General features: G+C 40.4%; 1 protein-coding gene across 1 annotated transcript; it reads left to right on the top strand.

Annotated features, from left to right (window-relative positions):
* Positions 1-5,218: 5,218 nt before the first annotated feature.
* On the top strand, positions 5,219-13,547 carry il2rb (interleukin 2 receptor, beta). Its single transcript, XM_068718357.1, has 10 exons — positions 5,219-5,478; positions 6,363-6,454; positions 6,874-7,027; positions 7,145-7,211; positions 7,444-7,537; positions 7,903-8,048; positions 8,559-8,739; positions 9,746-9,848; positions 9,931-10,009; positions 11,125-13,547. Exons 2-10 carry the CDS (start codon positions 6,376-6,378, stop codon positions 11,884-11,886), a joined length of 1,665 nt encoding a protein of 554 aa, XP_068574458.1. The 5' UTR covers positions 5,219-5,478; positions 6,363-6,375; the 3' UTR covers positions 11,887-13,547.
* The last annotated feature ends 1,861 nt before the right edge of the window (positions 13,548-15,408 follow it).

The following is a 15,408-nucleotide window of genomic DNA, read 5'->3' as shown; positions in this document are numbered from 1 at the left end:
ACCAGTAAGTCTATGGCTCTGAATAGCAAATAACACTAATAATTGTGCAAAAAGTAAATATATATGCAGTTTACAGGTTGTTTTTTTTAGCTGATCATTTCTCTTAAAATGTCAGGGGTTTTTTTCTTGTCCAGAGATGTAACCTGACGTAATGTTCTCGGGTTTCTTGCATGACATTCTTAAGAAATATAACACCTTTTGTTTTGACTCACCGCTCCTGCGGTTTATTGTCTCAGTATGAGCTCAGTTGACCAAAAAGACACAAAACCAGCAAAGACACAGGTGAGGAAATTGTTTTTCTCTCTTTTTTTGGCTGCTGCGCGTTAACAATGTGTTCTTGTTCTAGTTATGATTTCCTCTGAACATGCTGTGCCGTAGGTGAGGGCAGTAGAAAGCCCTCAGGTGCCGTCCCTGTCGCTGCCTCACTATGCTGATCCTGGATCAGCAGCCTGTTCGTACCCACACAGCTATCACAGCTTGGGCCACTGTCTTCGCGCCAACATGTTTCCAGGTCTGTACATTATTTGTATGTTTTAATTATGTGAATGGCCTCCTTTAACATGCAAATAACCATTCGTGTTACTGGGTTTCACAATATGTCTTCAATAGGAAGTGCAGCTTCTGTGACATTAACCAGTTATTGTTCAATACTCTGTTGTTGCACTAACCTGACAAACATTACACTTTACAGGCAGTGGCCACATGGGCAACACTGATAGTAAATCAAGGGAATCCTGAGAAGTTTGAAACATGATCTGCATCATCCTGCTGAATTATTCAGCTGTGGATGTTGCCATGTGCACCATGTGACCAGCTAACTTACTCTCACTCTAGTTGTATGCCAGCTGTGGTAAGTTGTAGTTTGGCTAAATCAAGACAATTTTAACTTCTAAAAGTGGAAATTACACATTCCTCCTACAAATAAACAGTTGAATTAGCTAAAAAACAACAGCTACCATTCTCAATTAAATACACAGAGAGGTTTTGTTGCTATAGATTACTTGGTCTGGAATGACCACTAGCTTATGGTGGCTAATGTTAGCAAGCTTTAGACAGGTCCTGCCATATAACTGATACAACTGAGTAACTCTACAATTAAGCATTGAACACAATCTCATAACTGTTAAGCAAACGTTAAACTACATAATCTCACATTAAAAACTGTGTTGGCAAATAAAACACAAGACTATCCTAAGGTTGCAACATAGTTCAGATATCCCTTAAGTACCTTAAGTGGCTGAACCGACGTCTCATGCCATATCTTAAATTTGTGACCTTAATGAACTGTTTCAAACACTCATGTTTGGGGTTGTTAAACCTTACAGGTTAAGGTTTAACAACCTTTATTTATTTTTTTATTTAGCACTATCAGGTCAAAATATGAATTTGTCCAATATGACGTGCAAAACATTGCCCCAATGCTGTCAAACTACAGTCAAAATGGTCAAAAGTGATACCTGCTAAACATCAGCATGTTAACTTTGACATATTGAGCATGTTAGCATGCTGACGTTAGCATTTAGATCAAAGTAGGCTATCGCTAAAGTACAGACTCATAGATTGACCTGTATGGTGGTACAATGTATTCCCCTTTAATTCACCCCACTGAACCCTCTGTCTCTAGGTGCTCCTTTAACATGGAAGTCCCTCTCCAGGGACTCCTACATCAGCCACCCTCCATCCGCCTGGCCTGCCGAGCCCCACCTCTGGTACGGCCACAAGACGGATGAAATGGGTCGGTAGAACGTTTATTCATCCTGCCCGTCTCTATTTATTTGTTTCTTCTGTTGTTCTGGTCTTGTTTGTTTCTGATGTGCTGCATTTTATCTTTCATTGTTCCTAACATTCGTTTCTGTGGCTCGTCCTGCAGTCCAGTGGACAGAGAGGAACATCATGAGCCAGAAGCTCGACAAGACGCTGACGGAAATGAAAAAAAGGAGCAAAGACGCAAAGTGAGGTCGTGGAGACCACATCACACACTGGTTCCTTGTGATTCACACTTTGGGTTACATATAATAAAGTAAAACTATGTGATTTGCAAACATACGTGCTGGTAGCTTGACAATAAACAAACAAGAGGAGGGTTATGTTAGAGGTGAAAGAAAGATTATAGGTTTGACAAAAGATATCTGTGATAAACCTTTCCTTTAGGCTTAACTAAACTCTAATCAGTTGTGTGCTACAGTTATATTGTGCTTTTATTCAGATAAAATGTAAAAAGTGTTAAGGAAAATCAAACTTTCATTGTTTTTTGAAATCCTTTTTCTTCTCATACCTCAAGATGAGATATTGATAAGTGTTGTCTAAAATTTAGGGAACATAAAACACAAAGAAGTCCCTACCTCGGACTAAAACAAAAGTACCTAAACCGCTGAGTGCTAGCAGCAGCTGAAGGGGTTACTTGTCTCTCTGTGTGATGTGTAAAGGCAGCAGGATGGAGGTGGTTTCACTAAAAACCACTGAAACTTGCCTTTTGTCACAAACTGCTGCCTCTCCTACCAAGACGGACCCAGAAGATGGGTATCTGTAGCCGTAATCTGATCGCTTCTTTACTACACAGAGAAAAGCAGGTTGAGAGAAATGGTTGACGCGGTGACTCAACAACGCACAGTAAACTGATTAGGTCAGCTCTGATCTACATGGATAGATGAAACTCATCTGTTACTCACATGAAGCTAATGTTATGGGTGAAGTCAGTTCAAAGCACTTCACATGTCAGTTCAGATGATCTTTTAAGAGGTATTGGGGGTAATTTGCCTGTTACAGTGTGTTTCTACACTGCATTACATTCATTCCTTTTTAATTTTAGGAGACAAAACCCTTCTCACTCTTACATAGAATCCAGTTTCATCATCTTTTTCTGTAGGTTAGTTTATTTGAGCTACATGTTATGATTTCCTCATGTCTTCCTCAGTTTAGCAAAGACAGTTAACAGATATAATGATAGTGGGATAATTCTAAATTTTTTGCCGTTATATCATCAGAATTATAAGCTTAAGTCTTAGTTTATGACTCTATGGTTGCAAAACTATAATTAGGCCTTCCCTCCCATCAGGCTCAACTGCAGGCCTACTTGTGTTTTGTTAAACATTATACCTGATGAACATTGGCATGTCACTGGGAGCATGTTAGCATTGACATGTAGCTCAAAGCACCACTGTGCAACCACAAGTACAGCCTCACAGGATATAGAGCTTTGTCAACTCCGGCCCTCACTTGCAGGAATCGAACATACAAAAGTGTTTGACTTCTCCGCTATGAGTCAAACTGTTAATTGGACAAAGCAGATAGTGTCTTTAAATCAGCAACATATAAAATGTGAGAGTAGCACCTTTTCTTTTTTCGACTTACAGGATTTTCAATATGAGTGTGCCCTCCCTTGTTATTTTTCTCACCTTCTCACCCACACAACCCCCCCCCCCCCCCCCCCCTTTTTTTTTGTGGTCTGTTGATGGAGACTGTTTTCTTGTTGCATATGAGCACAAACACCGCTATGGCCATCTCTGCAGCTTCCCGACTCAGGCTCGGCTGACTCTGACCTTTCGGCGAGAGATGCGCTCTTCTTCCTGTTGCCCCTTCTCTGCACGCTTCAACCGTCCGCTGCCTTTGTCTCTCCTGTTACCGCTGCAAGCTGATGCTGACACCTAAGTGAGTGCATCTGATCAACCTCTGGCCCACTGCAGGCCTGAAACCCACTCAGGCACCCAAACAAGGCGGCTGCTGCCTTCTGATTTCAAACACAATGTGTTGCAACAGTTTTTGTTGTATGCGTGAATGCTATGTGGTTTGTACGGCTGTGTACAGCGTGGATGAGCGTTGCACAATGGCCCTTCATTGAACTTTAAGACTGAGATGAGCACTTGTAGATACTGACATTGACCTTAGCTATTCTGCGCCTTACTTACTGCTACACTCTTACAAACGTTTCTCTGTTTCACCATCCCCTTTTCTTCAATCTTCATCTGCAACACGGCTTTATTGTCCATATTTAGTTTGATTGACAAATACTTTTTGTTCATCAAAATCTCCAGGCAGCTCGCATTAGTCTTATATCATATATTGTTGCATTGCGGAGGCCCTGGCATGATGAACAAAGCACGTTGTAGATAATTAGGGACTGTACGAAAGTCATTGGGGTGGAAGAGGGGGCTGAACTTTATATTTGACATGTCGTGAAAAATCCTCACCTGGCATATTCATTTGTGGTTTGAACGCTCCCCTTGACTTGGAACAAAAATTGCATCCAAAGTAGATAAGCAATCAGATGTCCAGATATGCTGCACCCTTTATTAGAGAGTTTATGTATAAGACACAAAGAGCCACAATACAACAAGCATAATACCCCCTTATTCATCAACCCCTCCCTGATTTCATACTTGATATGCTAATAGAACAATAACTCTCACACTAGTAGTGGAATCACTACAAATTATGGTAAACATAACAAATGGTGCAATCACACAACTATTCAACCTTTTATTTTATTCACAGCAACCCTAACAGAAAAGGGTCAAATAAAACATTTCTTTTTAAACCTCTCTTGATTTTATAACCCTCCTCCTTCCTAACTACTTGTATACAGTCCCCATACATGTTAGTCCCCTCTCACGGACAGCTTTCTTACATTTGAGGCCAGTAAAAGATTGCAATGGATGAGCAAACTAACAATCGGAGGAAATGAAATGTTCAGTGACCTTTGAGCGAGGAGCAGGCTGCTGCTTTGACTTTCCTCTTTGCCGCTATAGAAGCACATGAGAGGTGTATGTATGCGTCTGCAGTGGTTGCGGCTGTAACAGCAGTGGTTTTGACACCGTACAACTCTTGAATGTGTGTGTGTGTGTGTGTGTGTGTGTGTGTGTGTGTGTGTGTGTGTGTGTGTTGTAATTTAAATAACCCCCATGGTTCTAAATCTGGTAGCTTTAGCCACTTTAATCCTCTGAATCTTCAGTTTAAGCTGAGTTTCACTGACATCAACCACTTCATAGGACAACGTGCAAGTTTCCCTTTTGTGCAAACCCACTTTACGTTGTGATTGAAACAGGATGTGGCGTGCTTTGTATTTCTTGTTTTCAGTGCAATTATTATCTTAACGGCGTCCAGGTAGCCTGTTGCTGGTGAGCAGGAGGAGGTGCTCTGCTCTGCCCCCCCTCCTCCCCCCCGTCCTCTCACACCATCACACACAGCTTCATGAGGCTTCCTGTAAGCCCCTGACACAGGCTATGTGGTTACAAGTGGAAAATGTCACTGGGCACTTTAAAAAAGACAAAGGGGCAAGAATGAGGAGACAGAGGGATGAGCGACAGAGAGAGAGAGAGAGGGAGGGACATTGAGATAGAGTGATGTGTGAGTAGACAGACAGAGGGACAGAAAGAGACAGAAGAGAAGGAAGTCTTCTGAACTCGTCAGTCCAGCAGAGGAGACTGCAATGTGTTTCCTCTCAGGGACCCCCTGCTACTCTTACTGACTGAGGCTCATCAGGTACTGTATCACTTTCTTCTCACTGTTGCTCTCAAAAATCATACAAGAATAATGGGCAAGTTGTAACAACTTGAGTCTATATATTCTGCTACTTTCATTTTTTCACAGCGTCTTCTCACTCTGGCTCTTACTGTTCGATTGCATTTAGACGATATTATGTCACTTTCCTGACCTGCTTTTGTTGTCAGGATCAGGTGTTTTTTGTTTCCCCTGTACATTATGTTATAATATCATATACGATGACACATCTGCACTTTCCATAAAGTCATTTACGGTCATGTTCACCTCAGGCTTTGACGGAAAAACACAGTCACGACCGTTGACTTAAAAAAACCTCTTAATGATTATCAGTATGACCGATTAGAAACTCTTTCTTCATAGCACACTGTTACTGTAATATAATAAGGTGCCAGTATTCTCAGTCAAGTTTCACTTATAACTGCTTGTTGCCGCCTGCTCAGGATGAGTATTTTGCTCAGTGTGGATCTAGTATTGTTTTCTCACTCTCAAAACTACCGAAAACTGAACCGATGACGGTTCCAGAAATGAGTTTCTCTACATAATGAAGAAATGATCGTAGAGGTAGACACTTGTTTGGGTAACTGTTCTCAATCCGACCAGTTTCAATTGAATATGCTTTATTGACATGAATGTAACAAGGACAATAGCGTCAAATAATAATGAGATTATAAAGAACGAGGTACAATTACGAGACACATATTCCAAAGCCTCGCTTTTGGGTTCAACATGTATACAACCCTCTTTGCCATTTAAGTTCCACTCTTCCAGTTCCACTTTTCTGCCAACTATGTGAATGTATTTAACAGTATCGATTCAGATTCTCATTCTAATGCACATTATGTACTGATCTCCTCTGTTCACAGTTACATTGTGGCCATGGAGATCCTGGTGTCCTTATATGTCCTAGTGGGTCTGTTGTCAGTGCATGCAGCACACTCTCACAAAGGCTTGCAAGGTATAACTGAGTCTCACCTGCAACTGTATCTGTCTCTATGTTACTGTCCTTTCAGCACAAGGGATAGAAAATAACACAAAGTTTTTTACATTGATTTTTTTTTTTTTTGTCTTCCGAGTGAATTTGTTGTTTTTGAAGCAAAGTGAAGCGCCTCTGTCTCTTTTCTTCAAGTCGAAGAAGATACAAGATACTTCATAATTCATAATTCATACATTTATGAATTACAGTAGATCAACTGAAACATGACCATTTATAGTTCCTCAAGAGTGAATTTTACTGATTACACTTTATCCATGCCAACTGCCACTCGAGAAGTGAAAAGAGACCACTGGTTTATTGGAATGTCCTGCATAAAGGACAAGTCCAATGGCACAGATAAAGTGACACCGTCCTAATCTCTCTTTTTTGTTATGTCTCAGTCATTCAAGGACTCTCCTGCGTGAACGACTTCATCAACAATGTCAGCTGTACATGGGACAGCTCTGCCGTGGCTCCTGGTGTGGACTGCTGGATCTTTGGTATGAAGACAACCTGGATCGCCAAGAACCACAGCAGACGTCGGGGAATGATTATGTAAGTTGTTAGAGATGCATTGATGTCATGTTGGGCTTTGGAGATAAAAACATGGTAACGGCAGTTGGTCCGAATTTTCAGCAGTTTGTGGTAATTTTTGTCCATTTCCTCACTTAGTCGAAGCTGCAAGCTGAAACAACACCGAAACGCTCCTTCAGGCTGCAGTTTTGTATATGAAAAGGAAGTAAGTCACTAATATCATCCATAAGAAAATGTAAACATCTAATGGATGTCTCTATTTGACCCTGTTGAATCACTGTCTGATTTTTGAATGTTCAGATCAGCCATCGTAGAAAAGATGTTACACTGAAATAAAATACAAATCCATGAGAATAATCAACAGTCTCGCTGCAAAGCTAAATGATTCATATGATTTCTGTCTTCACTGTAATTGGTTTTATTATGGGTCCCTCCAGCTGTTCAACCCTTCTAAACCGATGCCTTACATAAGAGTGGAGTGTAACGGGACGATGGTGGAGAACATCACAAACTATACACCATACACTCACAGTAAGTGGCTCTTACTTCTCCAGTAAGCTGTGACCTTTTTAGTTGCTTCTGTAAAGTAATTCACAAATCTGGTTCTAAAAATCATTTAACATAATCTCTCATTCATTACGAAAGAATGCCGAAAAAGTCAACAACAAAAAAGTCTTTAACAGGATAACATGTTTAGGAGGCCATCTGAAACACATTATGACCAAAACAAAATTATCTTTTTTGGGTGATTTTTCAAGTGTTCAAATAATTTGCCAACCTTTTTAAACATCAGGAATTAATATATTGCATGCTTTTCTATACGTGTGTGCGTGTGCGTGTGTGTGTGTGTGTGTGTGTGCGTGTGCGTGTGTGTGTGTGTGCGTGTCTGTGTACAGTCAAAATGCATCCTCCAGGTGTCCCCAATGTCAGCAGCACTGCTAACGAGACGAGGATATCATGGAGCCTAGGCGGTCCTTCCTCTGTCTTCCTCACATCCTTTGACTTCCAAGTTCAGATCAAACAGAAAAACAAGTCATGGAATGTAAGTGCCTATGCACATGCATGCATGAATGGGCATTTTATAAAAAATACAACTCATATTTACTACACTCTTTTTTGTAACATGCTATTTAAGCATAATAGTACATGCATAAAAGAAGAAGATCAAGACCCTATAGCCATCCCAGCAGCTATGTGAGGCTGCAGATCAGGCACAGGTGCTGCAAGTTAATGCTGATGTCATCATGCTAACATACTCACAATGCCAATGCTAACATGATCATGTTTAGCAATGTTTACCATGCCCACTGTTTTAATTTAGCATGTTAGCATGCAAACATTTGCTAATTAGCACTAAACACGAAGTACAGTTGAGGCTGATGGGAAGCCCACTGGTTTTGCAGGTATTTCATGTCCACTATAGTTTGTTCTTTATGTTGCACGTTCATATTTACTTTTGCAACAGAACTGATGTTGTTTGTGATTTAAATCCCTTTGAGAAATCAATTCTAAAACCCAATTTGAATATTGCACTGAACTGTCCCGTTATCAGGAGGCCAGCACTCTGTTCACACAAGAACAAGAGCTAAGCATACCTGCTTGGAAACTAAAGGGGCACTGCCAGGGCAGGGTGAGAGTCAAACCAGAAGTTCCCGACAGTCACTGGAGCAACTGGAGTCCAACAACATCCTGGTTGGGTGCGACAGACATGGTGACAACATCACAGGATCAAGGTAACAAAGTTTTGCATTTCCATGTTCTTTGAATGACGACTAAAACAGCTCACAGGCTTACAGCTGTCATTTTAACGAGGAAATAGATATCTTCTTTCTGGGATCCCAAATGGATCCCAGACCTGCTGGGAATTCTAGTCATCCATTCTGGTTCAGAGTCAACACCAAGCACCAACAACCAGAGTTACATTTGTATTTGCTTCCTTGTAGGCGCTATTAGGGGTCTGGTGTTGTACCTTGGCAGCCTTCTTTCACAACAAAATAATGACTATTGAGGCAAATGTTCCAATAATCACAGTGATGCTCCTATCCTGCCTCCTTCTCAATTCACTACCATTTAAGCAAATGTTGCACCAGTCAATGCTATTGATCTTAGAGCGGTGGTTCAGAGCCTCAAATGTTCCAATGTCCCATCCTCACCTACTTCTTAAAAAGTGTTTTTTAACTTATTATGTTGCGTCAAAAGTAACTATGCTGATGACATGCAACTATATAATTCCATGTTTCTCAATGATCTGAGCCCTATTAACACACTATCAGGACAGCTTAACAGGGACAAGATGGAAATCCTGGTTATCAGGGCAAAGGCTTACAGACAAGAAATCTCTTTTAAACTGTTACAACTGTCTATGAAAAGCATCAAACAGGTCAGAGACCTTGGTCCTGGTCGCTGAGCCAAATTAACAGAATAGTTAAAACCGTCTTTTATAATTTAAGTAATATTGCGAAGGTAAGGAGCCTTTTTTTTGTCTCCACGAAAACTGGTGAAACTACCTTTAGCTTTAATGCTCCAAGCCGCTGGAACATCCTACCCATGAAATAGATTGGAGAACCATTTATACACAACATCTTCCCCTAAAGAAGCCCACGGGCAGCAAAGGAAGGTTTGGGTTGTAATGACGAGAGCCTGTTAATGAATGACTACATGATAGATCTGAGGGAGAATATAAAATGATTGACTTGTACATGCATTTTTGCACATTGTAATGTCAGCTCTCTGTTTCAGAGTGGTTTCTGGGTCAGACTTTCCTGGTAGCACGGGGAGTGATGTTCAGCTTGGGTGTCCTCATTGTAACGCTCGTCATCTACTGGGGTTGTGCGAGCAGAGGGTGAGTATAATGTTGGCTTGTGTGTGTGTGTGTGTTGGCATGCACTATGTCTTATCTAATGGCTCCCTTTTTGCCGTTTCAGGCTCCTCAAAGGGAAGCCAGTACCAAACCCTTCTAAATATTTCCACTCGCTCCACTCTGTACACGGAGGAAATCTGAAGGTAAAAATTGTTTTTACCACTATGTCCTTACCGTCGCTGACTGTCGGCTTTACCCAGAAATCACATGAACTATTTACACACACAGGTAACATAACTCTGTAATACTCACATGGCTTGCAAAATTCAAGTATGAATTTCCTTATTTGGATTTCTTCTTAAATTTCTTTCCAAATGCTGAATGAAGAAACTTGTTCTTCGTTCGACGACATTGATTCAATTGATTCATTGTTGGCTTTTTAGTCTGCTCACAAGAACTAAGCAGCTCGATTCACTGTGATTCACAGCCACATCAAATTTCTTCAGGTATTCACCACAATTAATACAACAGGCTGTGGCATTGGGTTGGGACAGCTGGGTCGCCGGAAAGATTTTTTGTTTCTAATGTCTCCCCTCTCCCAGGGATCAATGCTGGGACCAATTTTATTCTCACTGTTTACAGTCAGTCATGGCTACACTATACAAGTACAACCCTTCAAACGCTCCAGTGGTGGAAAGAGTACTGACACTACTTTGTTATGTGAAAGCAGTAATACCTCACTATAAAGATACTCAACCTTAATTGAAAGTCCTGCATTCAAAGTCTTACTTTGGTAAATTCATTAGTAGAATGATTAGTTTTCTGTAAATAACTAGTAACTATAGCTGTCAAACTAATTTAGTGGGTAAACAAAATACAATATTTCCCTTCAAAATGTAGTGAAGTAAAAGTATAAATTAGCATCAAGTGTAAATTCTTTAGTAACTTGAAATCACATTTAAGTTGCCTTTAAGTAACTAAGTACTGGATTTACGTGATTTCCAACTACTCAGTGTTACAAATTGTCTAATAAATGAGAATTTAATGTCAAATTTCTATTTATTAAAATGATGGTAAAAGAAAGATCCTTATTCATCTGCATTCACAAATCTGTTTATTAGTCATGAGTACTAACTGGCCTGTGAAAACAGTATAATATATTTTGGGGCTTCGAGAAACTTTGTCAAGACTGAGGACTCAAACTCACACACAAAGAAAACTTTCTGAAACTTTTTTGTCTACAAATTCCAGAAACACTACTATCGTGTCTTTCTGCACCTGTGTTTTCTACTCTAAATCTCTCTTTCTTTTTACTTAGAAATGGCTGAATCCTCTGTCAGCTTCCGAGTCATTCTTCACAGCCCAGCCATGCGACAGCATCTCCCCGGTTGAGATATGCGAAAGCTGGGATGTGGTCCCCTCCACCTCTCCCTCCTCCAGCTCCACCAGCGCCCTGCTTCACTTCAGGAGCGACCCCTCGGCCGGCTCAGACACCAGCGGGGTTGTTGACAATTCCTCCTCCTCCTCCTCTTCATCCTGCTTCTCCAACATGGGCTACTTCATGTCCAGCTCCTCCGGCAGCTCGGCACGAACCGACCCCAATCCTGCTTACTTCACCTATCAGGATGATTTCCACAACAGCCTCAACCTTCGCCTCTTCCTCCACCCTTCCCTTACCTCTCCGACCTATGAGAGCTTGAAGAGGGAGCCGCAGAGCCCAGACTCCGGCTTTGGCATCGAAAAGGAAGACGAAGAAGGCATGGAAGATGCTAATGTAGAAGAGGAGAAGGATTCAGATGACGATCCGAGCCCTCCTCTTCTCATTCTCCCTCTTCAACTTCCTTCCCAGATGTGCCCAACCTCCTCTGCTCCACGCCCTCCTAACGCTCCCACTCTAATTCTGATATCCTCTGATAGCCAGCAGGCGGAGGTACCTGATGCAGCTGCTTGTGGCAACTACGCGGCCTGGCCTATGGCTGGTGCCATGTGCAGGTCTTCCTCGATGCCTGTGGAGCCTTGTAAAACAGGGTATCTGACCCTCAAAGAGCTGCAGACTACATTCAGCAATAAATCCATCTGAAAAATCAGTAGTGTACCGAAAACAATTAGTGTGTTTACATCACAAGCAACCTGACTGATTGTGTATTGTAATCTAATTGTAGAAGCAAGCATCTCTGATAGAATATGTGGAGTGTGTTTGTGCAGTTTTGACAAGGAAAAATAAGGATTTCTTTTACAAATTCCATGATTTTTATGCTTGATTCAGTTTTTAGTCACTTAGGGACACCAGAACAAGCACACAACTGACATCTGACGTCTTATCAAACAGTTGCCTCCAACAGACGCTGAGCTATATTACCATTTATATTAAGTCATTTTTCTGACTAATTGATGAATGTAAATCCACCAGCTACTGAGGGAAATATCTGGCTCCTTAGCTGCTAAATGTTCCACTATGTTCTCCAGCTAACCTCCAGCTGTCTGTTGTTACAGAGGACGTTTTGGCTAAAAAAAACACCAGCTGCCTGCTGCTGCTTCGAACAAGGTTAATAAGAGCGGTGAGAGTGAACCAAAACAGTAAAGTTGTGGGTGGAATTCCAAAACAATAAGCGAATCTCGCTAAACCGCTCTTTGGAGCTGATGGTTACTGCAGCGCTGGGTGATAATTCTGTTCTGGTATTATGTTGCTATATTTACTCCAAATCAACATTTGATTTACTTTGCTTACTAAGAACAGTAATTGTACAGTAATTTGTCCTCATGAGATTGGTGAAAGACAATTAGGCCTGTAAGTGAGAACAGAGTTTTAATGTACAGTCTGACACGGTTAAAGAATAACCTGACCCTTAATAAAAGGGATGGAGTCAGACTTGTGAGGGAGACTAAAAGTCAACCAGTTGTGTATATTGTTTATAGACATACTGCTGTGTCATTATTTAGCCGCTACATATGGAGAACGATGTACAATACCTCATTGTTGAATGTGTACAATACTGTAGGACTCCTAAGTCAGTACGCTGCATTTTCTTAAGTGTATCAAAGCATGAAAGTTGACATTACTTTAAACTAAATGCTAGTTATAAATACACAAAATACAGTTTTGTGGTTTGTTTTTAATTACTTTAACTGAAATCTTACAAAGACATATGTTGTGAGAGCTCTTTAAAACTATAAAATATCATCGTAAAAAATAAAAATAAAAAATCTTCATTCCTGCAGGCAGATTTGGGATTTTGAAAGCAGTGAAACATGATTTAAATGTGTTTTGATTATGTGAATAGTGATACATTACATATAATAGAGAACATATGAGCATTGCTGAGTTAAATCTAATCTAATGCAATACATGATGTCTGTTATCGCTCGCATGAACCGAGCTGGCGGTTAAGGGTATGAAACTGACCAACATTTAAGCATTTAATGAATTGATTTTAGTTTATACTGATCTGCTGTTAATAGAAAGGCAACTGGTTTGCCACTGATGTTTTTGTAGTCAATCTCATGTGTTTGTTCAACTTAATACATGATAAAGTGTAATAAACAGTTGGCTTATTGTAAGTATACTCTTAAGTATTAGAATAATGTGTATTAGATTGCTATTTCTAGATTCATGTAAATCATTGAGGCCAGTGGTAAATGTTGCTGCTCTTGTTTCTACACATGCAATATATTTCCGATGCACACTGTTGTGACGTCTGTGCAGCGACCAAACAAAATAAAGCTGCTAGTAGAAATGGGTCACCCTTTGACTTCCTGTGTCGTTGTGGAATGAGGGCTGAGGGGTGGGCATGTGTGTGCCGGTGTGTGAAAGAGTGTGAGAGGCAGAATGGGTTGTGTGCGTGTAGTTTTGAGTGTTGACATGTCCTGTCAGGTGGTCCTGGTGGTGTGTGTGAGAGTGAGAATGTGTATTAGAGTGTGGTTTGACATTTAACTCTGATAGAACCAGCGACATCCGTTCTCCTCACAGAGAATATGCGGTATTTAGCCGCGTCAGTAAGAAACAACACAGATGTCGCTTTTCATCAGTGTTCATAAATGGTACTAAATGGAGCACTTTCTGCTGAGTGTCTCAGTACTCAGTCTTTTTTTGCTGACCCAAATGGAAAAATTATGCAATAAAGTTAGAGCTGGCATCTCTCTGTTTAGTGTAAAGCTGGCATCTTTCTGGGTCACCAATCGAATGCAAGACAATGGGTTATTATGACCCAGTGTTAGACACAACAAGCTAGTTTGACCTTTTTTCATAAATGCATTGTGAGTTAACATATCAGTCACAAAATATGACATGTGAGTTTATAAAGAGCTTGAGTAGAGTAGAACACATTGCAGCCACACCATATCTAGTTTGGGTAAATAACACAACAGTCATATAAAAACTGTTATATTTACACCGTCACAGGCAAAAAACAAATCTTCAAAAGCGCTTTTGTTTTTTGAAATACCACTATAATATGTATTTAACATAAAACTAGCACATAGAGGCTTTCAAATACAACGTTTTCACACAGACACCTTTTTAAAGAAGTCAGGAAACCTTTTACGAAAACAATAAAGGTAGTGCAGTAAAGGAAAATGTGTAAAGTGTGGAATAAAATGCTTTTTTTTCATATTAATATGTAACAAAGTGTGCAAAAATAAACTGTTCTATCACTTTTATACTTTTAAAGATACATCAAAAATAGAATTTTAACTCCATTAAACCCTGTGGTGCTCAAGATTTTAAAATGTATTAAACTAGACACTTCAAGCTCCACAATAATAGATACTGTTAGCACTTTTTAAGAATTTATTCAGATTTTTTAATTCCTTTTAGTTTTTAAATTATTCTCACTTCCATTCTCTCGTTTGCTCATGATGTGAGCATCACATTTGTCGGATTCTGAACTGCTGCAGTGTGCTTGCTTACCAACTGCCTATCGTCTTTGTTTTGTTCCTGAGCTGAACCACAAGAATGTTTTGAAACCAGCTCTGGTTTTCAACTTTGAATGCAATGCCCCATAATTATGTCAGCCACAAACATTTTTTATTTTTTAGGGAAAAAAATCAGGGTGAGGTTTTATTGGGGGACAAAAACGATTCCACAAGTCACAAATATCTGTCAATGGATGTGTGACTTTTGAATTACTCTGAGGTTAGAAAGAGGAAGAAGTTTATGTGCTGCTGCTGGCGCTCATAAAATAGATGCCAAACAGAGAGATAGATGACAATTTGATTCACAACTGCAATGCTTTCAAATAAAACACAACCTGAAATAGGAGGATTACTGGGGTCAGACAGACATAGAGAGACAGCTGACTTATGAGCTCCACTGGGAAATGAGCGTCTGATTCCCAAAGACAACAGATAGCGAATGTTTACAGAAAGATAGCATCAGGTGGTTTCAGACGAGTCTCTTAGTTTACATCAGCCGGAAAACCAGAGGAATGTTCTCCTGATATAACTGCAGAACAGCCTATGAGACCTCAACCCTCGGGACCCAAACTCAGTAATGTTCAACAGCTGTGCTCATGTTACACGTGTGCACACATTCTGCCTCATCCTCCTCTTGTTCTCTGACAGGACTGCAAACAACTGCAACATGGGGTCAATGGATGTGTATGTG

This window comes from Cebidichthys violaceus, unplaced genomic scaffold (genome assembly GCF_023349555.1).
Source record: "Cebidichthys violaceus isolate CVI_PGR_0920_01 unplaced genomic scaffold, fCebVio1.0.p SCAF_23, whole genome shotgun sequence".
In the NCBI taxonomy this organism is placed as follows: Eukaryota; Metazoa; Chordata; class Actinopteri; order Perciformes; family Stichaeidae; genus Cebidichthys; species Cebidichthys violaceus.
Note: the sequence above shows the minus strand (reverse complement) of the source record. Positions and strands in the feature narration are given on the sequence as shown.